Raw genomic sequence first — 27,949 nt, forward strand, 5'->3', positions numbered from 1 at the left:
GGTATATTATTGATGAACTAAATTCCCAATATAACACTCTGGTATGTTATTGATGAACTAGATTCCCAATATAACACTCTGGTATGTTATTGATGAACTAGATTCCCAATATAACACTCTGGTACCTTATTGATGAACTAGATTCCCAATATAACACTCTGGTACCTTATTGATGAACTAGATTCCCAATATAACACTCTAGTTCATCAATAACGTACCAGATTCCCAATATAACACTCTGGTATGTTATTGATGAACTAGATTCCCAATATAACACTCAGGTACCTTATTGATGAACTAGATTCCCAATATAACACTCTGGTATATTATTGATGAACTAAATTCCCAATATAACACTCTGGTATGTTATTGATGAACTAGATTCCCAATATAACACTCTGGTATGTTATTGATGAACTAAATTCCCAATATAACACTCTGGTACCTTATTGATGAACTAGATTCCCAATATAACACTCTGGTACGTTATTGATGAACTAGATTCCCAATATAACACTCTGGTACCTTATTGATGAACTAGATTCCCAATATAACACTCTGGTACGTTATTGATGAACTAGATTCCCAATATAACACTCTGGTATCTTATTGATGAACTAGATTCCCAATATAACACTCTGGTACCTTATTGATGAACTAGATTCCCAATATAACACTCTGGTACCTTATTGATGAACTAGATTCCCAATATAACACTCTGGTATGTTATTGATGAACTAGATTCCCAATATAACACTCTGGTATGTTATTGATGAACTAGATTCCCAATATAACACTCTGGTATGTTATTGATGAACTAGATTCCCAATATAACACTCTGGTATGTTATTGATGAACTAGATTCCCAATATAACACTCTGGTATGTTATTGATGAACTAGATTCCCAATATAACACTCTGGTACCTTATTGATGAACTAGATTCCCAATATAACACTCTGGTACCTTATTGATGAACTAGATTCCCAATATAACGCTCTGGTACCTTATTGATGAACTAGATTCCCAATATAACACTCTGGTATGTTATTGATGAACTAGATTCCCAATATAACACTCTGGTACGTTATTGATGAACTAGCTGTGTATGATGTCCTACCTCTGCCAGGTCCTCGAAGCAGCTGCCCACCAGAGGATGAGGGCTAGTGTCAGCGGTCATCTCCACCGCGTCCTCTATCAGGCCCAGAAGTTTGACCGTCAGCTCATGAATGTCCGAAATGTTACTGAAGATAACCTCCACATCCTGCAGAGAGCCAGAGAGGAACATGATGTCCGTTTAATATGGAAATACACGGCCCAAAACGGTACACCGCGCGGCCCTTAAGAGATGATAAGGCATTAGATAGTGGAGATCATCCTTCACATATGGAAGTTGTTGTCTCATGATTTCACCCATTTCACTTCCTGGACATCTCAAAGCCATTTTCACTTCCTGGACATCTCAAAGCCATTTTCCAGGATATTTTTGCAGTCAGTTCAAAAGTTTATTTTGGCAGGAGCAACAGATGTGGCTTTCTGTTCGGAGTTAATTATGTATGGTCGTGCTCACTCAAACGATACCCTAGCCACTGTCTGTCCCAAATAGGAAAAGCCACAGCAGACCATTAAATAAAACTAAAAACTCTCCAGTCAGCTCAGGTTTTCAGCAGCCAAGTGAAATGTAATCCAGTGTTTTAACAAAAAGGGGATTTTCTGTGTTTAAACTGGTGATTTGAACCTCAGTGTTTCACGATTTATTTTTAAAAAGTATTTTTTTGGGCAGCAGGACAATAATCTTTACTTCTCAGAAAAGTTTCAGAACAGTCTTCTATGATACAAAAGTGAATGTCCAGCCTGTGTGTGAAGCATAGGAAGATTATGATGGTCCACATGGAGATTTCACATCATTGCAGCTCCAGATTAGCCAGTTAGCTCATTACGGTAGTTCAGTGGTAATGGTCTAACACTGGAGTTGGCTGAAAATGGCTTTGATATATGGTCAAAATGTTGGTAAACTGACTGTTTGTACACAGGTCCCTGTTCTAATACATACATGATTTAGTAGACTGCTCTCGACCTGTGTGCATCTACGTTGTAAACTTTTCATTCATAGGCTATGTTGTAGCAACCTCATGATGGGTACAGAGACAATTAGAGAGTATCACGTAGTATCCTAAACAGAGGTCGACCGATTAAAATCAGCATGGCCGATTAATTAGGGCCGATTTCAAGTTCTCATAACAAAATCGGTAATCTGCCTTTTTGGATGCCGATTATGGCCGATTACATTGCAACCCACGAGGAGACTGCGTGGCAGGCTAACCACCTGTTGTTACTTTAATTTATCATCGAATCACAGCCTACTTCAACTTTGCCAAACAGGTGATGATTTAACAAAAGCGCATTGCAGAAAAAAACAAAAATAATAAAAATCTTTGCACAAATGTACCTAACCATAAACATCAATGCCTTTCTTAAAAATCAATATACAGAAGTATATATATTTTTTTTAAACCTGCATATGTAGTTAAAAGAAATTCATGTTAGCAGACAATATTAACTAGGGAAATTGTGTCACTTCTCTTGCGTTCAGTGCAGGCAGAGTCAGGGTATATGCAGCAGTTTGGGCCGCCTGGCTCGTTGGGAAACTGTGTTTCTTCCTAACAAAGACCGTCATTAATTTACCAGAATTGTACATAATTATGACATAACATTGAAGGTTGTACAATGTAACAGGAATATTTAGACTTAGGGATGCCACCCGTTAGATAAAATACGGAACGGTTCCATATTTCACTGAAAGAATAAACGTTTTGTTTTCCAAATGATAGTTTCCGGATTCGACCATATTAATGACCTGAGGCTCGTATTTCTGTGTGTTATTATATTATAATTAAGTCTATGAATTGATATTTGATAGAGCAGTCTGACTGAGCGGTGGTAGGCAGCAGCAGGCTCGTAAGCATTCATTCAAACAGCACTTTACTGTGTTTGCCAGCAGCTCTTAGCAATGCTTGAAGCACAGCGCTGTTTATGACTTCAAGCCTATCAACTCCTGAGATTAGGCTGGCAATACTATAGTGCCTATTAGAACATCCAATAGTCAAAGGTATATGAAATACAAATGGTATAGAGAGAAATAGTCCTATAATAACTACAACCTAAAACTTCTTACCTGGGAATATTGAAGACTCATGTTAAAAGGAACCACCAGCTTTCATATGTTCTCATGTTCTGAGCAAGGAACTTAAACGTTAGCTTTTTACATGGCACATATTGCACTTTTACTTTCTTCTCCAACACTTTGTTTTTGTATTATTTAAACCAAATTGAACACGTTTCATTATTTATTTGAGACTACATAGATGTATTATATTAAAGTTAAAATAAGTGTTCATTCAGTATTGTTGTAATTTTCATTATTACACACAATTTTTAAAAATAAATAAATACATAATAATAATAATAATAAATAAGTATTGAAATAATAATAGGTTGAAAAAACATTATCGGTTGACCTCTAATCCTAAACCTATCACTGTTACATTGAACTGGTTGAATGGAACATGAATGAAAGTCATCCAATATGCTGTAATAGAAATAAGGCCATGCTCGTCTTAAACGGCACTGGACTCAGTAGAGTCCGTTCTACTAACAGCACCAGTCAAAAGTTTGGACACACCTACTGATTCAAGGGTTTTTCTTTATTTTTACTATTTTCTACATTGTAGAATAATAGTGAAGACATCAAAACTAATGAAATAACACACATGGAATCATGTAGTAACCAAAAAAAGTGTTAAACAAATCAAAATATATTTTAGATTCTTCAAATAGCCACACTTTGCCTTGATGACAGCTTTGCACACTCTTGGCATTCTCTCAACCAGCATCACCTGGAATGCTTTTCCAACAGTCTTGCAGGAGTTCCCACATATGTTGAGCACTTGTTGGCTGCTTTTCCTTCACTCTGCGGTCCAACTCATCCCAAACCATCTCAATTGGGTTGAGGTCGGGTGATTGTGGAGGCCAGGTCATCTGATGCAGCACTCCATCACTCTCCTTGGTCAAATAGCTCTTTCATTAATTTATTGTATTAATTAATTTATTATTTAACTAGGCAAGTCAGTTAAGAACAAATTATTATTTACAATGATAGCTTACCATGGCCAAGCCCTAACCCGGACGATGCTGGGCCAATTGTGTGCTGCCCTATGGGACTCCCAAACTCAACTGGTTGTGATACAGCCTGGAATTGAACCAGAGTCTGTAATGACACCTCTATTTTATTTTTATTTCACCTTTATTTAACCAGGTAAGCTAGTTGAGAACAAGTTCTCATTTACAACTGCGACCTGGCCAAGATAAAGGAAAGCAGTGCGACAGAAACAACAGAGTTATACATGGAATAAACAATCGTAGTCAGAAATACAATATGAAAAAAAAAGTATATATACAGTGAAAAATCTGTATACATTGTGTGCAAATGGCATAAGGAGGTAAGGCAATAAATAGGCCATAGTAGCAAAGTAATTACAATTTATCAGAATAACACTGGAGTGAAAGAAGAGCAGATGATGATGTGCAAGTAGTGATACTGGTGTGCAAAACAGCAGCAAAGTAAATAAAAACGATATGGGGATGAGGTAGGTAGATTGGGTGGACTATTTACAGATGGACTATGTACAGCTGCATCGATCGGTTAGCTGCTCAGATAGCTGATGTTTAAAGTTAGTGAGGGAAATGTAAGTCTCAGCTTCAGCGATTTTTGCAGTTCGTTCCAGTCAATGGCAGCAGAGAACTGGAAGGAAAGGCAGCCAAAGGAGGTGTTGGCTTTGGGGATGACCAGTGAGATATACTTGCTGGAGTGCATGCTACAGGTGGGTGTTGTTATCGTGACCAGCGAGCTGAGATAAGGCAGAGCTTTACCTAGCAAAGACTTATAGATGACCTGGAGCCAGTGGGTCTGGCGATGAATATGTAGCGAGGGCCAGCCGACTAGAGCATACAGGTCGCAGTGGTGGGTAGTATATGGGGCTTTGGTAACAAAACGGATGGCACTGTGATAGACTGCATCCAGTTTGCTGAGTAGAGTATTGGAAGCTCTTTTGTAAATGACGTCGCCCGAAGTCGAGGATCGGTAGGATAGTAAGTTTTACGAGGGTATGTTTGGCAGCGTGAGTGAAGGAGGCCGATTCTAGATTTGATTATGGATTGGAGATGTTTGATACGAGTCTGGAAGGAGAGTTTACAGTCTTGCCAGACACCTAGGTATTTGTAGTTGTCCACATATTCTAGGTCAGAACCTTCCAGAGTAGTGATGCCAGTGGGGCGGGCTGGTAGCGAACGGTTGAAAAGCACGCATTTGGTTTTACTAGCGTTTAAGAGCAGTTAGAGGCCATGGAAGGAGTGTTGTATGGCATTGAAGCTCGTTTGGAGGTTTGTTAGCACAGTGTCCAAAGAAGGGCCAGATGTATACAGAATGGTGTCGTCTGCGTAGAGGTGGATCAGGGAATCACCCACAGCAAAAGCGACATCATTGATATATACAGGGAAAAGTGTCGGCCCGAGAATTGAACCCTGTGGTACCCCCATAGAGACTGCCAGAGGTCCGGACAACAGGCCCTCCGATTTGACACACTGAACTCTATCTGAGAAGTAGTTGGTGAACCAGGCGAGGCAGTCATTAGAAAAACCGGCAGACTATTGAGTCTGCCGATAGGAACACGGTGATAGACAGAGCCGAAAGCTTTGGCCAGGTCAATGAAGACGGCTGGACAGTACTGTCTTTTATCGATGGCGGTTATGATATCGTTTAGTACCTTGAGCGTGGTTGAGGTGCACCCATGACCAGCTCGGAAACCGGATTGCACAGCAGAAAAGGTACGGTGGGATTCGAAATGGTTGGTGATCTGTTTATTAACTTGGCTTTCAAAGACTTTAGAAAGGCAGGGCAGGATGGATATAGGTCTGTAGCAGTTTGGGTCGCTTTGAAGAGGGGGATGACCGCGGCAGATTTCCAATCTTTAGGGATCTCGGACGATACGAAAGAGAGAGGTTGAACAGGCTAGTAATAGGGGTTGCAACAATTGTGGCAGATAATTTTAGAAAGAGAGGGTCCAGATTGTCTAGCCCAGCTGATTTGTACGGGTCCAGGTTTTGCAGCTCTTTCAGAACATCTGCGATCTGGATTTGGGTGAAAGAGAAGCTGGGGAGGCTCGGGCAAGTAGCTGCGGAGCTGTTGGCCGGGGTTGGGGTAGCCAGGAGGAAAGCATGGCCAGCCGTAGAGAAATGCTTATTGAAATGTTCGATTATCGTGGATTTATCAGTGGTGACAGTGTTTCCTAACCTCAGTGCAGTGGCAGCTGGGAGGAGGTGCTCTTATTCTCCATGGACTTTACAGTGTCCCAAAACTTTTTGGAGTTAGAGCTACAGGATGCAAATTTGTTTGAAAAAGCTAGCCTTTGCTTTCCTAACTGACTGTGTGTATTGGTTCCTGACTTCCCTGAACAGTTGCATATCGCGGGGTCTATTCGATGTTATTGCAGTCCGCCACAGGATGTTTTTGTCCTGGTCAAGGTCTGGAGTGAACCAAGGGCTATATCTGTTCTTAGTTCTACATTTTTTTGAAAGGGGCATGTTTATTTAAGATGGTGAGGAAATTACTTTTAAAGAACGACCAGGCATCCTCGACTGACGGGATGAGGTCAATATCCTTCCAGGATACCTGGGCCAGGTCGATTAGAAAGGCCTACTCGCAGAAGTGTTTTAGGGAGCGTTTGACAGTGATGAGGGGTGGTCGTTTGACCGCAGACCCATTACGGATGCAGGCAATGAGGCAGTGATCGCTGAGATCCTGATTGAAAACAGCAGGTGTATTTAGAGGGCAAGTTGGTCAGGATAATATCTCTGAGGGTGCCCATGTTTACAGATTTAGGGTTGTACCTGGTGGTTTCCTTGATAATGTGTGTGAGATTGAGGGAATCTAGCTTAGATTGTAGGACTGCTGGGGTGTTAAGCATATCCCAGTTTAGGTCACCGAACAGAACGAACTCTGAAGATAGATGGGGGGCAACCAATTCACATATGGTGTCCAGGGCACAGCTGGGAGCTGAGGGGGGGTCTATAACAGGCGGCAACAGTGAGAGACTCATTTCTGGAGAGATTCATTTTTTTAATTAGAAGCTCAAACTGTTTGGGCATAGACCTGGAAAGTATGACAGAACTTTGCAAGCTATCTCTGCAGTAGATTGCATCTCCTCCCCCTTTGGGAGTTCTATCTTGATGGAAAATGTTGTAGTTGGAGATGGAAATCTCAGAATGTTTTGGTGGCCTTCCTAAGCCAGGATTCAGACACGGCAAGGACATCAGGGTTGGCGGAGTGTGCTAAAAGCAGTGAGTAAAACAAACTTAGGGAGGAGGCTTCTGATGTTAACATGCATGAAACCAAGGCCTTTTCGATTACAGAAGTCAACAAATGAGAGTGCCTGGGGACACACAGGGCCTGGGTTAATCTCCACATCACCTGAGGAACAGAGGAGGAGGATGAGGGTACGGCTAAAGGCTAGCAAAACTGGTCGTCTAGTGCGCTGGGGACAGAGAATAAAAGGAGCAGATTTCGGGGCGTGGTAGAATAGATTCAGGGCATAATGTACAGACAGGGGTATGGTGGGGTGCGGGTACAGTGGAGGTAAGCCCAGGCACTGAGTGATGATAAGAGAGGTTGCATCTCTGGACACGCTGGTTATACTGGGTGAGGTCACTGCATGTGTGGGAGGTGGGACAAAGGAGGTATCTGAGGCATGTTGAATGGGACTAGAGGCTCCACAGTAAACTAAAACAATGATAACTATCCTAAAACAACAGTATACAAGGCATAAATAAATCACAGGCGTTGATTGGGAGAGCTAGCTAAGACAACAGGTAAGACAACAACAGCTAATCAGCTAAGACAACAACAACAGGTAAAATGGCGATGAATGGGCAGAGAGAGTCAGTTAACTACACACAGGGCCTCTCTTGCACTGAGATGCAGTGCCTTAGATCGCTGTGCCACTCGGGAGCCCCTTACACAGCCTGGTGGTGTGTTTTACGTCCAACCCTACCTTGTCACAACACAACTGATTGGCTCAAACGCATTAAGATGGAGAGAAATTCACACCTGTTAATTGAAATGCATTCCAGGTGACTAACTCATGAAGCTGGTTGAGAGAATGCCAAGAGCGTGCAAATCTGTCATCAAGGCAAAGGGTGGTTACTTTGAGGAATCTCAAATTTAAGATATATTTTGATTTGTTTAATACTTTGGTTACTACATGATTCCATGTGTTATTTCATAGTTTTGATGTCTTCACTATTATTCTACAATGTAGAAAATAGTAAAGATAAAGAAAAACCCTTGAACGAGTAGGTGTGTCCAAACTTTTGACTGGTACAGTACACGACTCAACAGACAATGTTCGAATATATACAACTAAGACTATTCTAATATATACAACTAAGACTATTCTAATATATGACTCAGCTGACTGTTCGAATACAAACGACTCAGACTGGTGTAATATATGACTCAGCTGACTGTTCGAATACAAACGACTCAGACTGGTGTAATATATGACTCAGCTGACTGTTCGAATACAAACGACTCAGACTGGTGTAATATATGACTCAGCTGACTGTTCGAATACATACGACTCAGACTGGTGTAATATACGACTCAGCTGACTGTTCGAATATACAGTTGAAGTCGTAAGTTTACATTCACCTCAGCCAAATACATTTAAACTGTATTAGAATAATTGATTATGCTTATGTTGTACTAATAGAAGGGGAGGGGTTATAAGACCCCTCCCTCCTTACATTTATAGGGTCCTAGACTACAGATTAACAATATATATATATACACACACACACATTATGAGGTTAAATATTGTTCCACAGTTCTTTTCTAGTCTCTCTGCTTCTTATGAAGAAGCTGCCTGAGAAATGTGTGACTGTGAAGACAGAACTCTGCAGGGGAGTGTAAGAGACAAGAGATTAGTCAGACATTCCACTATTAAAACAACTTGGGACTGCCGAGCTTTTAGACAGCTATATAAACACGACTTTCAGTGTTGAGAAGAAGATAATGACTTGGCAGTGACGTCACTAGGGCTGGACTTTGGGTTTAATAAAACAACTTGAGACTTTTTGTTTGATGCAGAACTTCCTGGGAAACATGCGGGCTATGTTCCTGATTGTCAACTTCTGTCTGCAATTAAATTAATAAAAGGTTTTTGAACGATTTAATTAAAGATATTGTCATAATGCTAATTTCACCAATGAGCCAATGATTGACAAGGAACAAGGAAACGAACCCCAACAAGGTGTTTATAAGCAGGTTATAACCCGGCGACTGTTTCCACCCGAGGTGTCTATAAGCTGTTATACTGTTTCCACCCGAGGTGTCTATAAGCTGTTATACTGTTTCCACCCGAGGTGTCTATAAGCTGTTATACTGTTTCCACCCGAGGTGTCTATAAGCTGTTATACTGTTTCCACCCGAGGTGTCTATAAGCTGTTATACTGTTTCCACCCGAGGTGTCTATAAGCTGTTATACTGTTTCCACCCGAGGTGTCTATAAGCTGTTATACTGTTTCCACCCGAGGTGTCTATAAGCTGTTATACTGTTTCCACCCGAGGTGTCTATAAGCTGTTATACTGTTTTCACCCGAGGTGTCTATAAGCTGTTATACTGTTTCCACCCGAGGTGTCTATAAGCTGTTATACTGTTTCCACCCGAGGTGTCTATAAGCTGTTATACTGTTTCCACCCGAGGTGTCTATAAGCTGTTATACTGTTTCCACCCGAGGTGTCTATAAACTGTTATACTGTTTTCACCTGAGGCGTGAAGATCTTGTTGTTGAACAGGAAGTGATGTCGGAACACCTTGATGATGAGGTCGAGCTCCCGCAGGTACTGGCGCTCCTCTGCGATCTCCAAGCGCACCAGGTCGTCGTAGGTCAGCTCCCCCGACGACGACGGCTCCTCCGTACACTGAGACACCAGACCGATGTCCTCGTCCTGGTCAAACATGTCCATTAGGACCTGGGACAGAGAGACATCAGGTCAGACATGTCCAACAGGACCTGGGACAGAGAGACATCAGGTCAGACATGTCCAACACCTGGGACAGAGACAGGTTAGCAAGTCAACCAGGACCATAGAATATATCTACTGATTTGAGTGGATTGGCATTGAAGGTGAACGAGATGCAAAAACACACAGAGAGACATCTTGACACAGACAGAGAGACAGCTAGACACAGAGACAGCTAGACACAGAGACAGCTAGACACAGAGACAGCTAGACACAGAGAGAGACATCTAGACACAGAGACAGCTAGACACAGAGACAGCTAGACACAGAGACAGCTAGACACAGAGACAGCTAGACACAGACAGAGAGACAGCTAGACACAGAGACAGCTAGACACAGAGACAGCTAGACACAGAGACAGAGAGACAGCTAGACACAGAGACAGCTAGACAGAGAGACAGCTAGACAGAGAGACAGCTAGACACAGAGACAGCTAGACAGAGAGACAGCTAGACAGAGAGACAGCTAGACACAGAGACAGCTAGACACAGACAGAGAGACAGCTAGACACAGAGACAGCTAGACACAGACAGAGAGACAGCTAGACACAGAGACAGCTAGACACAGAGACAGCTAGACACAGAGACAGAGAGACAGCTAGACACAGAGACAGCTAGACAGAGAGACAGCTAGACAGAGAGACAGCTAGACACAGAGACAGCTAGACAGAGAGACAGCTAGACAGAGAGACAGCTAGACACAGAGACAGCTAGACAGAGAGACAGCTAGACACAGAGACAGCTAGACAGAGAGACAGCTAGACACAGAGACAGCTAGACACAGAGACAGCTAGACACAGAGACAGCTAGACACAGAGACAGCTAGACACAGAGACAGCTAGACACAGAGACAGCTAGACACAGAGACAGCTAGACACAGAGACAGCTAGACACAGAGACAGCTAGACACAGAGACAGCTAGACACAGAGACAGCTAGACACAGAGACAGCTAGACACAGAGACAGAGACAGCTAGACACAGAGACAGCTAGACACAGACAGAGGGACATCTAGACACAGAGACAGCTAGACACAGGGACATCTAGACACAGAGACAGCTAGACACAGACAGAGGGACATCTAGACACAGACAGAGGGACATCTAGACACAGACAGAGAGACATCTAGACACAGACAGAGAGACAGCTAGACACAGACAGAGAGACATCTAGACACAGACAGAGAGACATCTTGACACAGACAGAGGGACATCTAGACACAGACAGAGAGACATCTAGACACAGACAGAGAGACAGCTAGACACAGAGACAGAGAGACATCTAGACACAGACAGAGAGACAGCTAGACACAGACAGAGAGACATCTAGACACAGACAGAGAGACAGCTAGACACAGACAGAGAGACAGCTAGACACAGACAGAGAGACAGCTAGACACAGACAGAGAGACAGCTAGACACAGAGACAGAGAGACATCTAGACACAGACAGAGAGACAGCTAGACACAGACAGAGAGACAGCTAGACACAGACAGAGAGACAGCTAGACACAGACAGAGAGACAGCTAGACACAGAGACAGCTAGACAGAGAGACAGCTAGACACAGAGACAGCTAGACACAGAGACAGCTAGACACAGAGACAGCTAGACACAGACAGAGAGACAGCTAGACACAGACAGAGAGACAGCTAGACACAGACAGAGAGACATCTAGACACAGACAGAGAGACATCTAGACACAGACACAGAGACAGCTAGACACAGAGACAGCTAGACAGAGAGACAGCTAGACAGAGAGACAGCTAGACAGAGAGACAGCTAGACAGAGAGACAGCTAGACACAGAGACAGCTAGACAGAGAGACAGCTAGACACAGAGACAGCTAGACAGAGAGACAGCTAGACACAGAGACAGCTAGACACAGAGACAGCTAGACAGAGAGACAGCTAGACACAGAGACAGCTAGACACAGAGACAGCTAGACACAGAGAGACATCTAGACACAGACAGAGAGACATCTAGACACAGACAGAGAGACATCTAGACACAGACAGAGAGACATCTAGACACAGACAGAGAGACAGCTAGACACAGACAGAGAGACATCTAGACACAGACAGAGAGACATCTAGACACAGACAGAGAGACATCTAGACACAGACAGAGAGACATCTAGACACAGACAGAGAGATATCTAGACACAGACAGAGAGACAGCTAGACACAGACAGCTAGACACAGAGACAGCTAGACACAGAGACAGCTAGACACAGAGACAGCTAGACACAGAGACAGCTAGACACAGAGACAGCTAGACACAGAGATAGCTAGACGCTGACGCGCAGACAGAAACGCAGACAGAAACGCAGACAGAAACGCAGACAGACAGCTAGATGCAGACAGACAGCTAGATGCAGACAGACAGCTAGATGCAGACAGACGGTATGTTTCCTACCTTGTCTGCACACATGGACACCTTGATGTCTTGCTGGCTGATCTCATAGTGTCTGATGTTACCGACGTAGTTTCCTGCTAGCTTCAGGATGTCAGCTGATATGTATTCTAGAACCGCCACGATGTAGAGGCAGACGTGGTAGTCTATCTTATAACCCAGCACCTCCTGTTGACAGGACAAACAGCAGGGGGGGTAGAGAGGAGAGGAGAGAGGGTTAGGGAGGGTTAGGGAGGAGAGGGAGGGTTAGGGAGGAGAGGGAGGGTTAGGGAGGAGAGGAGAGGGAGGGTTAGAGTTAGGGAGGAGAGGAGAGGGGGGGTCAGAGTTAGGGAGGAGAGGGGGGGTCAGAGTTAGGGAGGAGAGGAGAGGGGGGGTCAGAGTTAGGGAGGAGAGGAGAGGGGGGGTCAGAGTTAGGGAGGAGAGGAGAGGGGGGGTCAGAGTTAGGGAGGAGAGGAGAGGGGGGGGTCAGAGTTAGGGAGGAGAGGAGAGGGGGGGTCAGAGTTAGGGAGGGGAGAGGAGGAGGGGGGGGGTCAGAGTTAGGGAGGAGAGGAGAGAGGGGGTCAGAGTTAGGGAGGAGAGGAGAGAGGGGGTTAGAGTGTAGGGAGGAGAGGAGAGAGGGGTGGTCAGGTGGGGAGAGAGGAGAGAGAGAGGGGTGGTCAGAGTTGGGGAGGAGGAGGAGCGAGGGGGTGGCAGAGTTGGGGAGGAGAGGAGAGAGGGTGGTCAGAGTTGGGGAGGAGAGGAGAGAGGGGTGGTCAGACGTTGGGGAGGAGAGGATGAGAGGGGTGTCAGAGTTGGGGAGGAGAGGAGGAGAGGGGGTGGTCAGAGTTGGGGAGGAGAGGAGAGAGGGGTGGTCAGAGTTGGGGAGGAGAGGAGAGAGGGGTGGTCAGAGTTGGGGAGGAGAGGAGAGAGGGGTGGTCAGAGTTGGGGAGGAGAGGAGAGAGGGGTGGTCAGAGTTGGGGAGGAGAGGAGAGGGAGGAAAGAGGGGGTTAGAGGGAGATTTTCTGGAGCTCCTAAATGTCTTGTGATGCCAATGATTTGTTTGTCATCTGAGCCCTGGTAAGGAGGATATGTACCTTGAGTAGGGGGTGTATCTTATCGACGGGGAGCAGTAGGGGGCTCCTCCTCTTCCTCTTCTCCATGGCCGACTGGGCGTCAGCTATGGCCCATTTATCTATGGGGTGGGGGAAGGTCTTCTGGACACGCTCCTCCACGTCCTGTACAGACCGTGGCTGGACCACACACAGCATGTTGAGCAGCTGCAGGATCAGCTCTTCGATGTGCTGCAGAGCTCCCTCCTTGGCTGACAGGGTGGGGTGCACCTGCAGCTGCACCTGGGAGAGAGGTAGAGGGACGTCAGAGACCCAGCGAGAGTCGACGGGGACAAACGTCAGAGACCCAGCGAGAGTCGACGGGGGCAAACGTCAGAGACCCAGCGAGAGTCGACGGGGACAAACGTCAGAGACCCAGCGAGAGTCGACGGGGACAAACGTCAGAGACCCAGCGAGAGTCGACGGGGACAAACGTCAGAGACCCAGAGAGAGTCGACGGGGACAAACGTCAGAGACCCAGCGAGGCCAGAAACCTACAGCAGGAAAGGAAATAGTTGGGACATGAGTTTAAGGAAAATGTCCAGGACAGAGATTTGAAGGCTCTTCAATCAGTTAGGTCATTAAAAAAAAAAAAAACATCCTTGTGATGTGAGGATTGTATTGGCATAGCTTTCCCCCTCCCATCAGTTCCTGTTACATAGACACACAGCATGTCAGTGAATAAACAGAGTCACTAGGCGTCACGTGTAGCTCAGTTGGTAGAACATGGTGTTTGCAACGCCAGGGTTGTGGGTTCGATTCCCACGGGGGACCAGTACGGAAAAAGAAAATCTATGAAATGTATGTATTCACTACTGTAAGTCGCTCTGGATAAGAGCATCTGCTAAATGACTAAAATGTCAATGTACATCTCAGATACAACTAATGAAACTTAAACCTAGAGATGCAGAGAAGTGTTTTAGAAAGAGGCCTAGAAGAGGGGTGTGGTCTGTTGGAAAGAGGCCTAGAAGAGGGGTGTGGTCTGTTGGAAAGAGGCCTAGAAGAGGGGTGTGGTCTGTGTTGGAAAGAGGCCTAGAAGAGGGGTGTGGTCTGTTGGAAAGAGGCCTAGAAGAGGGGTGTGGTCTGTTGGAAAGAGGCCTAGAAGAGGGGTGTGGTCTGTTGGAAAGAGGCCTAGAAGAGGGGTGTGGTCTGTGTTAGGAAAGAGGCCTAGAAGAGGGGTGTGGTCTGTGTTAGGAAAGAGGCCTAGAAGAGGGGTGTGGTCTGTGTTAGGAAAGAGGCCTAGAAGAGGGGTGTGGTCTGTTGGAAAGAGGCCTAGAAGAGGGGTGTGGTCTGTTGGAAAGAGGCCTAGAAGAGGGGTGTGGTCTGTTGGAAAGAGGCCTAGAAGAGGGGTGTGGTCTGTTGGAAAGAGGCCTAGAAGAGGGGTGTGGTCTGTGTTGGAAAGAGGCCTAGAAGAGGGGTGTGGTCTGTGTTGGAAAGAGGCCTAGAAGAGGGGTGTGGTCTGTGTTGGAAAGAGGCCTAGAAGAGGGGTGTGGTCTGTGTTGGAAAGAGGCCTAGAAGAGGGGTGTGGTCTGTGTTGGAAAGAGGCCTAGAAGAGGGGTGTGGTCTGTGTTGGAAAGAGGCCTAGAAGAGGGGTGTGGTCTGTGTTGGAAAGAGGCCAAGAAGAGGGGTGTGGTCTGTTGGAAAGAGTTCTAGAAGAGGGGTGTGGTCTGTGTTAGGAAAGAGGCCTAGAAGAGGGGTGTGGTCTGTGTTGGAAAGAGGCCAAGAAGAGGGGTGTGGTCTGTGTTAGGAAAGAGGCCTAGAATAGGGGTGTGGTCTGTATCTATGGGCGGACACTGACACCATCTCAGTCTGGTCATCAGCAGGGGTGTGGTCTATCACTGGAATGCTGTCTACTCTGTTCAGATACTATTATGGGACTGGCAGTCTGCTAAACCGCTGTGAAGAGAGAGACAGAGAGGAGGGAGAGAGAGAGAAAGAGGAGAGAGAGAGAGAGGAGGGGAGGGGAGAGAGAGAGGAGGGAGGGGAGAGAGAGAGGAGGGAGGGGAGAGAGAGAGGAGGGAGGAGAGAGAGGAGGGAGGGGGAGAGAGAGAGGAGAGGGGAGAGAGGGGAGGGAGAGAGGGGAGGGAGAGAGGGGAGGGAGAGAGGGGAGGGAGAGAGGGGAGGGAGAGAGAGGAGGGAGGGGAGGGAGGGAGAGAGGAGGGGGGGGAGGGAGGGAGAGAGAGGAGGGAGGGGAGGGAGAGAGAGGAGGGAGGGGAGAGAGAAGGGAGGGGAGAGAGAGAGAGGAGAGAGGGAGAGAGAGAGGAGAGGAGGGAGAGAGGGGAGGGAGAGAGAGAGGAGGGAGAGAGAGAGGAGAGAGAGAGGGGGGGAGAGAGAGAGGAGAGAGAGAGGGGGGAGAGAGAGAGAGAGGGAGGAGGGAGGGAGGGAGGGAGGGAGGGAGGGAGGGAGGGAGGGAGAGAGAGAGAGAGAGAGAGAGAGGGGGGAGAGAGAGAGAGAGAGAGAGAGAGAGAGGGGGAGGAGGGAGAGGAGAGAGAGGGGGAGGAGGGAGAGGAGAGAGAGGGAGGAGGGAGGGAGAGAGAACAACAAGCACAAAGCGGTTGTGTTCACATGGTAGTGATGGAATTACCCTCGCTGGTAAAAAAAAATAAAAAAATCCAGCTCTGATGACAAAACATGGCCCCCAGGCCCAGCAGGAGGAATGTGTAGCTGGCTGACCAACACGGCACCATAGATTCTGCTGGTCTGGGTGATAGTGACAGACATGGTCTCAACAGTCAATGAACCATGGATCTTTCCAGACCAAATGAATACCTTAAATCTATTTAGATTACCAGAAATATATCTCATTGCTCCATACACTACTATAGTACTGTTTGTACTTCGAATTACAAAACAATCCACTTGCTTACACCACGGTCACATTGTGCTCATCTGTTTAACATAAATCCAGAGAGACTAAATGGAAACTATAGCCTAACTTAAAATGGAATATCAAAATAGAAAACAGCAGAAGACAAAATCATCTTTGCCTCAGATTCCACGACGACACCAAGCATTGTTAAAGATTGAGTCACCACACAGAGACAGAAAGTACGGGGGTTTTCCCCTTCCTAAGCCTGGCTCCATTCACAAAACCCTTCTGGTCCGTTAGTTTCATCAGCCAACAAGTGCTCGCTATCCCACAGACAGGAAGAGGCAAATTTTAAAATCTACAGTGCAGTCGGAAAGTATTCAGACCCCTTCACTTTTTCCACATTTTGTTACGTTACAGCCTTATTCTAAAATGGATTAAATTGCTATTTTTCCCCCCCCTCAACCTACACACAATACCCCATAATGACCAAGTAAAAGCAGGTTTAGAAATGTTTTGAAATGTATTAAAAATAAAACTGAAATATCACATTTATATAAGTATTCAGACCTTTTACTCAGTACTTTGTTGAAGCACCTTTGGCAGCGATTACAGCCTCAAGTCTTCTTGGGTATGACGCTACAAGCTTGGCACACCTGTATTTGGGGAGTTTCTCCAATTCTTCTCTGCAGATCCACTCAAGCTCTGTCAGGTTGAAAGGGGAGTGTTGCTGCATAGCTATTTTCAGGTCTCTCCAGAGATGTTGGATTGGGTTCAAGTCCGGACTCTGGCTGGGCCACTCAGGGACAGTCAGAGACTTGTCCTGAAGCCACTCTTGCATTGTCTTGGCTGTGTGCTTAGGGTCATTGTCCTGCTGGAAGGTGAACCTTCACCCCCAGTCTGAGGTCCTGAGTGCTCTGGAGCAGGTTTTCATCAAGGATCGCTCTGTACTTTGCTCCGTTCATCTTTCCCTCGATCCTGACTAGTCTCCCAGTCCCTGCCGCTGAAAAACCTCCCCACAGCATGCTGCTGCCACTACCATGCTTCACCGTAGGGATGGTGCCAGGTTTCCTCCAGATGTGACGCTTGGCATTCAGGCCAAAGAGTTCAATCTTGGTTTCATCAGACCAGAGAATCTTGTTTCTCATTGTCTGAGAGTCCTTTAGGTGCCTTTTGGCAAACTCCAAGCTGGCTGTCACGTGCCTTTTACTGAGAAGTGGCTTCTGTCTGGCCACTTTAACGTAAAGGCCTGATTTGTGGAGTGCTGCAGAGATGGTTGTCCTTCTGGAAGGTCCTACCATCTCCACAGAGAAACTCTGGAGCTCTGTCAGAGTGACCATCGGGGTTTTGGTCACCTCCCTGACCAAGGCCCTTCTCCCCCGATTGCTCAGTTTGGCCGGGCGGCCAGCTCTAGGAAGAGTCTTGGTTGTTCCAAACTTCTTCCATTTAAGAATGATGGAGGCCACTGTGTTCTTGGGGAGCTTCAATGCTGCAGAAAATGTTTGGTACCCTTCCCCAGATCTGTGCCTCACCACAATCCTGTCTCGGAGCTCTACAGACAATTTCTTCAAACTAATGACTTGGTTTTTGCTCTGATGTGCACTGTCAACTGTGGGAGCTTATACAGAGAGGTGTGTGCCTTTCCAAACCATGCCCAATCAATTGAATTTACCACAGGTGGACTCCAATCAAGTTGTAGAAACATCTCAAGGATGATCAATGGAAACAGGATGCACCTGAGCTCAATTTCAAGTCTGATACTTATGTAAGGTATTTGTTTTTTATACATTTGCAAACATAAAAATAAAAAAATAAAACATGTTTTCGCTTTGTCATTATGGAGTATTGTCTATAGATTGATGAGGATTTTATTTTTTTAATTAATTATAGAAGAAGTCAAAAGGGGTCTGAATACTTTCCGAACGCAGTGTACTATAGTACCATAAAATACTACCACCTTTACTTCTATCAGCAAGAGACATCCCTGGGTGTACAACACCTTACCACTGTGCCCATCCCTGGGTGTACAACACCTTACCACTGTGCCCATCCCTGGGTGTACAACACCTTACCACTGTGCCCATCCCTGGGTGTACAACACCTTACCACTGTGCCCATCCCTGGGTGTACAACACCTTACCACTGTGCCCATCCCTGGGTGTACAACACCTTACCACTGTGCCCATCCGTGGGTGTACAACACCTTACCACTGTGCCCATCCGTGGGTGTACAACACCTTACCACTGTGCCCATCCGTGGGTGTACAACACCTTACCACTGTGCCCATCCCTGGGTCTACAATACCTTACCACTGTGCCCATCCCTGGGTGTACAACACCTTACCACTGTGCCCATCCGTGGGTCTACAACACCTTACCACTGTGCCCATCCGTGGGTCTACAACACCTTACCACTGTGCCCATCCCTGGGTCTACAATACCTTACCACTGTGCCCATCCCTGGGTGTACAACACCTTACCACTGTGCCCATCCGTGGGTCTACAATACCTTACCACTGTGCCCATCCCTGGGTGTACAACACCTTACCACTGTGCCCATCCCTGGGTGTACAACACCTTACCACTGTGCCCATCCCTGGGTCTGAAACACCTTACCACTGTGCCCATCCCTGGGTGTGAAACACCTTACCACTGTGCCCATCCCTGGGTCTGTAACACCTTACCACTGTGCCCATCCCTGGGTCTGAAACACCTTACCACTGTGCCCATCCCTGGGTCTGAAACACCTTACCACTGTGCCCATCCCTGGGTGTGAAACACCTTACCACTGTGCCCATCCCTGGGTCTGAAACACCTTACCACTGTGCCCATCCCTGGGTCTGAAACACCTTACCACTGTGCCCATCCCTGGGTCTGAAACACCTTAACACTGTGCCCATGTAATCTGATCCAAAATGTAGAACATCTGTGGACACTTTGACCTGATCATAAAGCAACTAAGTGGAAAAGTCAAGCCCCTAAGACAAAGAGCTAAAAAATGTCAGGGAGATTACATTGAAATGACATTGAACCAACATGGAATAGACGTTGAATTGACATCTGTGTCCAGTTGGGTGGCTTTATTGAGGTGAAAAATGAGACAAAATAAAATAGAAACTGATAGTGTAATGTCACATGCGCCAAATACAACAAGTCCAACAATGCAGTTAAAGAAAATATTTACAAAATAAACTGAAGAAAAAAGATCAACAATAAAATAACAATAACAGGGGGTACTGGATAAATGTGCAAGGGGTACAGGTTAGTTGAGGTAATATGTACATGTAGGTAGGGGTGAAGTGACTATGCATAGATAAACAGCAAGTAGCAGCAGTGTTAAAAAAGGAAAAAGGGATGGGGGGGGGTAAATGCAAACTGTCCAGTGGCCATTTGAGTCGCTGTTCAGGAGACTTGTGGCTTGGGGGTAGAAGCTGTTTAGAAGCCTCTTGGACCTAGACATGGCGCTCCAGTACTGATGCCATGCGGTAGCAGAGAGAACAGTCTATGACTTGGGAGGCTGGAGTCTTTGGCAATTTTTAGGGCCTTCCTCTGACACCGCCTGGTATAGAGGTCCTGGACGGCAGGAAGCTTGGACCCAGTGATGATGTACTGGGCCGTACGCAGTACCCTCTGTAGCGCCTTGCGGTCGGAGGCCGAGCAGTTGCCATACCAGGCAGTGCTGCAACCAGTCAGGATGCTCTCGATGGTGCAGCTGTAGAACCTTTTGAGGATCTGGGTACCCATGCCAAATCTTTTCAGTCTCGAGGGGGAATAGGCATTGTAGTGCCCTTTTCACGACTGTCTTGGTGTTTTTTGGACCATGATAGTTTGTTGGTGATGTGGACACCAAGGAACTTGAAGTACTCAACCTGCTCTACTACAGCCCCGTCGATGAGAATGGGGGCGTGCTCAGCCCTCCGTTTCCTGTTGTCTTGATCATGTTGAGGGAGAAGTTGTTGTCCTGGCACCATACTTCCAGGTCTCTCCCGATAGGCCTGTCAGGAAGTCCAGGATCCAGTTGCAGAGGGAGGGGTTTATTCCCAGGGTCCCCAGCTTAGTGATGAGCTTTGAGGGCACTATGGTGTTGAACGCTGAGCTGTAGTCAATGAATAGCATTCTCACATAGGTGTTCCTTTTGTCCAGGTGGGAAAGGGCAGTGTGGAGTGGCAATAGAGACTACATCATCTATGGATCTGTTGGGACGGTATGCTAGTTGGAGTGGCTTCGGGTTTCTGGGATGATGTTGATGTGAACCATGACCAGCCTTTCAAAGCACTTCATGGCTACAGACGTGAGCGCGTGCTACCTTTTGATAAAATACGGGACCGGTTCCGTATTTCACTGAAATAATAAAACGTTTTGTTTTCGAAATGATAGTTTCCGGAATTTTCCATATTAATGACCAAAGGCTCGTATTTCTGTGTGTTATTATATTATAATTAAGTCTATGATTTGATATTTGATAGAGCAGTCTGACTGAGCGGTGGTAGGCAGCAGCACGCTCGTAAGCATTCATTCAAACAGCACTTTCCTGCGTTTGCCAGCAGCTCTTAGCAATGCTTGAAGCACAGCGCTGTTTATGACTTCAATCCTATCAACTCCCGAGATTAGGCTGGCAATACTATAGTGCCTATAAGAACATCCAACAGTCAAAGGTATATGAAATACAAATGGTATAGAGACAAATAGTCGATAGTCATAATTCCTATAATAACTACAACCTAAAAGTCATAATCGGTCGACCTCTACTTGAAACATGTAAGTATTACAGACTCTGCCAGAGACAGTTTGGAAATGTCAGTGAAGACACTTGCCAGTTGGTCAGCGCATGCTTGGAGTACACGTCCTGGTAATCCGTCTGGCCTTGTGGCCTTGTGACCTTGTGAATGTTGACCCGTTTAAAAAAGTCTTACATCGGCTACGGCGAGCGTGATCACAGTCATCCGGAACAGCTGGTGCCCTCATGTATGCTTCAGTGTTCCTTGACTCGAAACGCACATAGAATTTTTTCCCCCGCTTGTCTAGTAGGCTTGTGTCACTGGGCAATTCGCGGCTGGGCTCCCCTTTGTAGTTCGTAATAGTTTGCAAGCCTTGCCACAGTCGATGAGCGTTGGAGCCGGTGTAGTAGGATTCAATCTGTCCTGTATTTAATGATCAGATTAATATTGCCATTGATAAAATTCAAAACAAAACGAGACATGACGCATTCTTGCGTTCTAACTACCCGCTATTCAAAGTGCTCTGAACAAATTAAGGGAATCGTTCACAAACATTGTCACATTCTAAAATAGGATGATAGCCTCGGTAATGTGTTTTCTGACCTTCCCTTGGTCGTATTCTCGTGGGGCAGAAATCTCAGAGATCTATTGGTACACTCTGATTTACCACCCCAAGATATTCCTGAACAACGTCTATTTGCGCCCCTAATGGATGGAAATTACAAGTGTAATGGCTGTGCTCAATGCAATGGCACTTATAAATGTAGATCCTTCAAACACCCACAAACAGGGAAATCGATCCCAATCAAAGGTGTTATTACGTGCTCCACTAAGGCAGTTATTTATCTTAGAACTTGTCCTTGTTGTAAAAATGATGTGGGTAAAACAAAGCGTGAATTAAAAGTACGTATCTCAGAGCATCGTAGCACCATTAGGTGCAAAAACTCGACTTACCCAGTTGCAGCCCACTTTTTCCCCCCCCGATTTCGTCTCTGTGTTATATTGGCATCGAACATGTCACCCTCCCTCGGAGAGGGGGTGACCTTGGTAATTTACTGGTAAGACGAGAGGCTGCCTGGATCTTTAATTTAAAGACTCTCTCACCCTTCGGTCTCAACATAGACTTTGATCTTAAGCCATTCTTGTGACTTTGCCATTGTAATTGTTTGTAAGCTTGTGTAGTCTAAAATTAATCTATGATCGTATGCTATCCATTTGTTTTTTTGTATGCTGTTCTTTGTATGCCATTTTTATATTTGAGAATTAACCAATGATATTAGGCCACACTTGGCCATGATTAAAGACACCTGTGTGTCTTTTGACACTATATAAACGAGTCATCTCACAGTGTTTGTGATTATACCCTGACGAAGACAGCTTGGCTGTCAAAACGTTGGATATTACATTTTTGCATCTGAGCTCCTAGAGTGTGCGGCTCTCCCTTATTTTCAAGTTTTCTACACCGCTAGCCAGCACCTCCTTAATAGGTGTGCGTTTCTTTTTCTTCTAGACTGTATTTATGCTTTGCCTGTTTGATGGTTAGTCTGAGGTCGTAGCGGGATTTCATATAAGCTTCCGGGTTAGAGTCCCGCTCCTTGAAAACGGCAGCTTTACCCTTTAGCCCAGAGCGGATGTTGCCTGTGATCCATGGCTTCTGGTTGGGGTACGTACGGTCACTGTGGGGACGACGTCATCGATACACTTATTGACGAAGCCAGCGACTGATGTGGTGTACTCAATGCCATCGGATGAGTCCCGGAACATATTCCAGTCTGTGCTACAGGAACAATCCTGCAGTTTAGCATCCGCGTCATCTGACCACTTCCGTATTGAGCGAGTCACTGGTGCTTCCTGCTTTAGTTCTTGATTTTAAGCAGGAATCAGGAGGATAGAATTATGGTCAGATTTGCCAAATGGAGGGCGAGGGAGAGCTTTGTACTCGTCTCTGTGTGGAGTAAAGGGGGTCTAGAGTTTCTTCCTCTTGTTGCACATGTGACATACTGGTAGAAATGAGTTGAAATGGATTTCAGTTTCCCTGCATCAAAGTCCCCGGCCACTAGGAGCGCTACCTCTGGATGAGCGTTTTCCTGTTTGCTTATGGCCTTATACAGCTCTTTGAATGCGGGCTTGGTGCCAGCATTGGTTTGTGGTGGTAAATAGACAGTTATGAAAAATATAGATAAACTCTCTTGGTAAAGAGTGTGGTCTACAGCTTATCGTGAGATACTCTTCCTCAGTAAGAAAAACCTTGAGACTTCCTTAATAATTGACTTTGCACACCAACTGTTATTAACAAATAGACACAGACCATCACCCCTTGTCTTACCGGATGCAGCTGTTCCGTCTTGCCGATGCACGGAAAAACTGCATAATACCCATGTCGTCGTTCAGCCACGTCTCGGTAAAACATATTACAGTTCTTAATGTCCCGTTGGTTACTAGCGTTACTAGTGCCGTAGTCAGCAGTGCCGTACCGTAAGAGATAGTAGATGAGATGCAGGAGGCCTTGACGCTAATGGAAGGTGTAGTGTAGTGTTACATAGTTTCATCTCCATTAGGCAGGGAGGGAGGGCTGGCTGGCAGGCGGCCTGGCTGGCTGGCTGGGAGTCCCAGCACTCTCTAGCTCACATGATATTTTTCCTCTCTCCACCATCCTCCCATATTTCTGTCTTTCCTGTTACTCTCCCTCCCTCCACGCTTCCACCTCTCTCTTCCCTTTCACTCGCCATCCAGCCACCTACCTCCCTCGCTCTTTCCCTCCCTCCATCATACAGAAAACAGAGGTCTCCAAAGAGCGGGGATCATCACAGCAGACAGAGGTATTGATGCTGGTGTATAACAAGCAGGGAGCAGGCTCTTTTAAATCCACATACAGTAATAGTGGTGGTAGTAGGAGTAGTAATAGTAGTGGTAGTAGTAGTGGTGGTGGTAGCAGCGGATGTGGTAGGGCTAGTAGCAGTAGCAGTAGAGGTAGCATCAGTAGTAGTAGCAGCGGTAGTAGTAGTAGCAGCGGTAGCAGCAGTAGTAGTAGCAGCGGTAGCATCAGTAGTAGTAGCAGCGGTAGCATCAGTAGTAGTAGCAGTGGTTGTAGTAGTAGCAGAGGTAGCAGCAGTAGCAGCGGTAGCATCAGTAGTAGTAGCAGCGGGGGTAGTAGTAGCAGAGGCAGCATCAGTAGTAGTAGCAGAGGTAGCAGCAGTAGTAGTAGCAGCGGTAGCATCAGTAGTAGTAGCAGCGGTAGTAGCAGAAGTAGCATTTTTTTTTTAACATTTTAAGTCATTTAGCAGACGCTCTTATCCAGAGCGACTTACAGTAGTGAATGCATACATTTCATTTTTTTTGTGTACTGGCCCCCCCGTGGGAATCGAACCCACAACCCTGGCATTGCACACACCATGCTGGCGTTGCAAACACCATGCTCTACCAACTGAGCGACAGGGAAAGGCTAGCGGTAGTAGTAGTAGTAGCAGCAGCAGAGGTAGCATCAGTAGTAGTAGCAGCGGTAGTAGCAGCAGCAGAGGTAGCATCAGTAGTAGTAGCAGAGGCAGCATTAGTAGTAGGCGCAGCGGTAGTAGTAGAGGCAGAGGTAGCATCAGTAGTGGTGGTGGTAGTAGTAGTAGTAGTAGTAGTAGTAGTAGTAGTAGTAGTAGTAGTAGAGGCAAAGGTAGCATCAGTAGTAGTAGCAGCGGGGGTAGTAGTAGCAGAGGCAGCATCAGTAGTAGCAGCAGAGGCAGCATCAGTAGTAGCAGCAGAGGCAGCATCAGTAGTAGCAGCAGAGGCAGCATCAGTAGTAGCAGCAGCGGGGGTAGTAGTAGCAGAGGTAGCATCAGTAGTAGTAGTAGCAGCGGGGGTAGTAGTAGCAGCGGGGGTAGTAGTAGCAGAGGTAGTAGTAGTAGCATCAGTAGTAGTAGTGGTGGTAGCAGCGGTAGCAGCAGTGGTATCAGCAGTAGCATCAGTAGTAGTAGAAGCATGGTCAGCAGTAGTAGTAGAAGCATGGTCAGCAGTAGTAGTAGAAGCATGGTCAGCAGTAGTAGCAGTAGCATGGTTAGTAGTAGTGGCAGTAGTATTACCAGTAGTAGTGGCAGTAGTATTACCAGTAGTAGTGGCAGTAGTATTACCAGTAGTAGTGGCAGTAGTAGCATGGTTAGTAGTAGTAGTAGTAGTGGCAGTAGCAGTAGTAGTGGCAGTAGTAGCATGGTTAGTAGTAGTGGCAGTAGTATTACCAGTAGTAGTAGTAGTAGTAGTATTACCAGTAGTAGTAGCAGCAGCAGTAGTATTACCAGTAGTAGTAGCAGCAGCAGTAGTAGTAGTAGTGGCAGTAGTAGAAGCAGTAGTAGTGGCAGTAGTAGCATGGTTAGTAGTAGCATGGCTACTGCTGCTACTATTAACTGCTGGTCCCGTGTGGCTCAGTTGGTAGAGCATGGTGTTTGCAACGCCAGGGTTGTGGGTTCGTTTCCCACGGGGGACCAGTACGGAGAGAATTTTTTTTTTAATGAAATGTATGCATTCACTACTGTAAGTCGCTCTGGATAAGTCTGCTAAATGACTAAAATGTAAATGTATTACCAGTAGTAGTGGCAGTAGTAGCATGGTTAGCAGTAGTAGTAGTGGCAGTAGTAGCATGGTTAGCAGTAGTAGTAGTGGCAGTAGTAGCATGGTTAGCAGTAGTAGTAGTAGTGGCAGTAGTAGCATGGTTAGCAGTAGTAGTGGCAGTAGTAGCATGGTTAGCAGTAGTAGTAGTGGCAGTAGTAGCATGGTTAGCAGTAGTAGTAGTGGCAGTAGTAGCATGGTTAGCAGTAGTAGTAGTGGCAGTAGTAGCATGGTTAGCAGTAGTAGTAGTGGCAGTAGTAGCATGGTTAGCAGTAGTAGTAGTGGCAGTAGTAGCATGGTTAGCAGTAGTAGCAGTGGCAGTAGTAGCATGGTTAGCAGTAGTAGTAGTGGCAGTAGTAGCATGGTTAGCAGTAGTAGTAGTGGCAGTAGTAGCATGGTTAGCAGTAGTAGTGGCAGTAGTAGCATGGTTAGCAGTAGTAGTGGCAGTAGTAGCATGTTAGCAGTAGTAGTGGCAGTAGTAGCATGGTTAGCAGTAGTAGCATGGTTAGCAGTAGTAGTAGTGGCAGTAGTAGCATGGTTAGCAGTAGTAGTGGCAGTAGTAGCATGGTTAGCAGTAGTAGTGGCAGTAGTAGCATGGTTAGCAGTAGTAGTGGCAGTAGTAGCATGGTTAGCAGTAGTAGTGGCAGTAGTAGCATGTTAGCAGTAGTAGTGGCAGTAGTAGCATGGTTAGCAGTAGTAGCATGGCTAGCAGTAGTAGTAGTGGCAGTAGTAGCATGGTTAGCAGTAGTAGTAGTGGCAGTAGTAGCATGGTTAGCAGTAGTAGTGGCAGTAGTAGCATGGTTAGCAGTAGTAGTGGCAGTAGTAGCATGGTTAGCAGTAGTGAAAGTAGTAGTAGCATGGTTAGCAGTAGTAGTAGTGGCAGTAGTAGCATGGTTAGCAGTAGTAGTGGCAGTAGTAGCATGGTTAGCAGTAGTAGTAGTGGCAGTAGTAGCATGGTTAGCAGTAGTAGTAGTGGCAGTAGTAGCATGGTTAGCAGTAGTAGCATGGTTAGCAGTAGTAGCATGGTTAGCAGTAGTAGTGGCAGTAGTAGCATGTTAGCAGTAGTAGTGGCAGTAGTAGCATGGTTAGCAGTAGTAGCATGGTTAGCAGTAGTAGTAGTGGCAGTAGTAGCATGGTTAGCAGTAGTAGTGGCAGTAGTAGCATGGTTAGCAGTAGTAGTGGCAGTAGTAGCATGGTTAGCAGTAGTGAAAGTAGTAGTAGCATGGTTAGCAGTAGTAGTAGTGGCAGTAGTAGCATGGTTAGCAGTAGTAGTGGCAGTAGTAGCATGGTTAGCAGTAGTAGTAGTGGCAGTAGTAGCATGGTTAGCAGTAGTAGTAGTGGCAGTAGTAGCATGGTTAGCAGTAGTAGTAGTGGCAGTAGTAGCATGGTTAGCAGTAGTAGCATGGTTAGCAGTAGTAGTGGCAGTAGTAGCATGTTAGCAGTAGTAGTGGCAGTAGTAGCATGGTTAGCAGTAGTAGCATGGTTAGCAGTAGTAGTAGTGGCAGTAGTAGCATGGTTAGCAGTAGTAGTGGCAGTAGTAGCATGGTTAGCAGTAGTAGTGGCAGTAGTAGCATGGTTAGCAGTAGTAGTGGCAGTAGTAGCATGGTTAGCAGTAGTAGTGGCAGTAGTAGCATGTTAGCAGTAGTAGTGGCAGTAGTAGCATGGTTAGCAGTAGTAGCATGGCTAGCAGTAGTAGTAGTGGCAGTAGTAGCATGGTTAGCAGTAGTAGTAGTGGCAGTAGTAGCATGGTTAGCAGTAGTAGTGGCAGTAGTAGCATGGTTAGCAGTAGTAGTGGCAGTAGTAGCATGGTTAGCAGTAGTGAAAGTAGTAGTAGCATGGTTAGCAGTAGTAGTAGTGGCAGTAGTAGCATGGTTAGCAGTAGTAGTGGCAGTAGTAGCATGGTTAGCAGTAGTAGTAGTGGCAGTAGTAGCATGGTTAGCAGTAGTAGTAGTGGCAGTAGTAGCATGGTTAGCAGTAGTAGTAGTGGCAGTAGTAGCATGGTTAGCAGTAGTAGTAGTGGCAGTAGTAGCATGGTTAGCAGTAGTAGTAGTGGCAGTAGTAGCATGGTTAGCAGTAGTAGTAGTGGCAGTAGTAGCATGGTTAGCAGTAGTAGCAGTGGCAGTAGTAGCATGGTTAGCAGTAGTAGTAGTGGCAGTAGTAGCATGGTTAGCAGTAGTAGTAGTGGCAGTAGTAGCATGGT

General features: G+C 46.0%; 1 protein-coding gene across 1 annotated transcript in view; it reads right to left on the reverse strand.

The window, feature by feature from the left end:
* LOC115161897 (son of sevenless homolog 2-like) overlaps window positions 1–27,949 on the reverse strand; it is an 80,118-nt gene that overhangs the window by 40,099 nt on the left and 12,070 nt on the right. Inside the window, exons 2-5 of the mRNA XM_029712713.1 lie at window positions 13,621–13,878; window positions 12,551–12,715; window positions 9,880–10,086; window positions 1,120–1,263 (exon numbers count right to left, since the gene is read on the reverse strand). Coding sequence (XP_029568573.1) covers window positions 1,120–1,263; window positions 9,880–10,086; window positions 12,551–12,715; window positions 13,621–13,878 — 774 coding nt within the window. The remainder of the gene's footprint in view (window positions 1–1,119; window positions 1,264–9,879; window positions 10,087–12,550; window positions 12,716–13,620; window positions 13,879–27,949) is intronic.

The sequence above is a fragment of the Salmo trutta genome, chromosome 25 (genome assembly GCF_901001165.1).
Source record: "Salmo trutta chromosome 25, fSalTru1.1, whole genome shotgun sequence".
Taxonomy (NCBI): Eukaryota; Metazoa; Chordata; class Actinopteri; order Salmoniformes; family Salmonidae; genus Salmo; species Salmo trutta.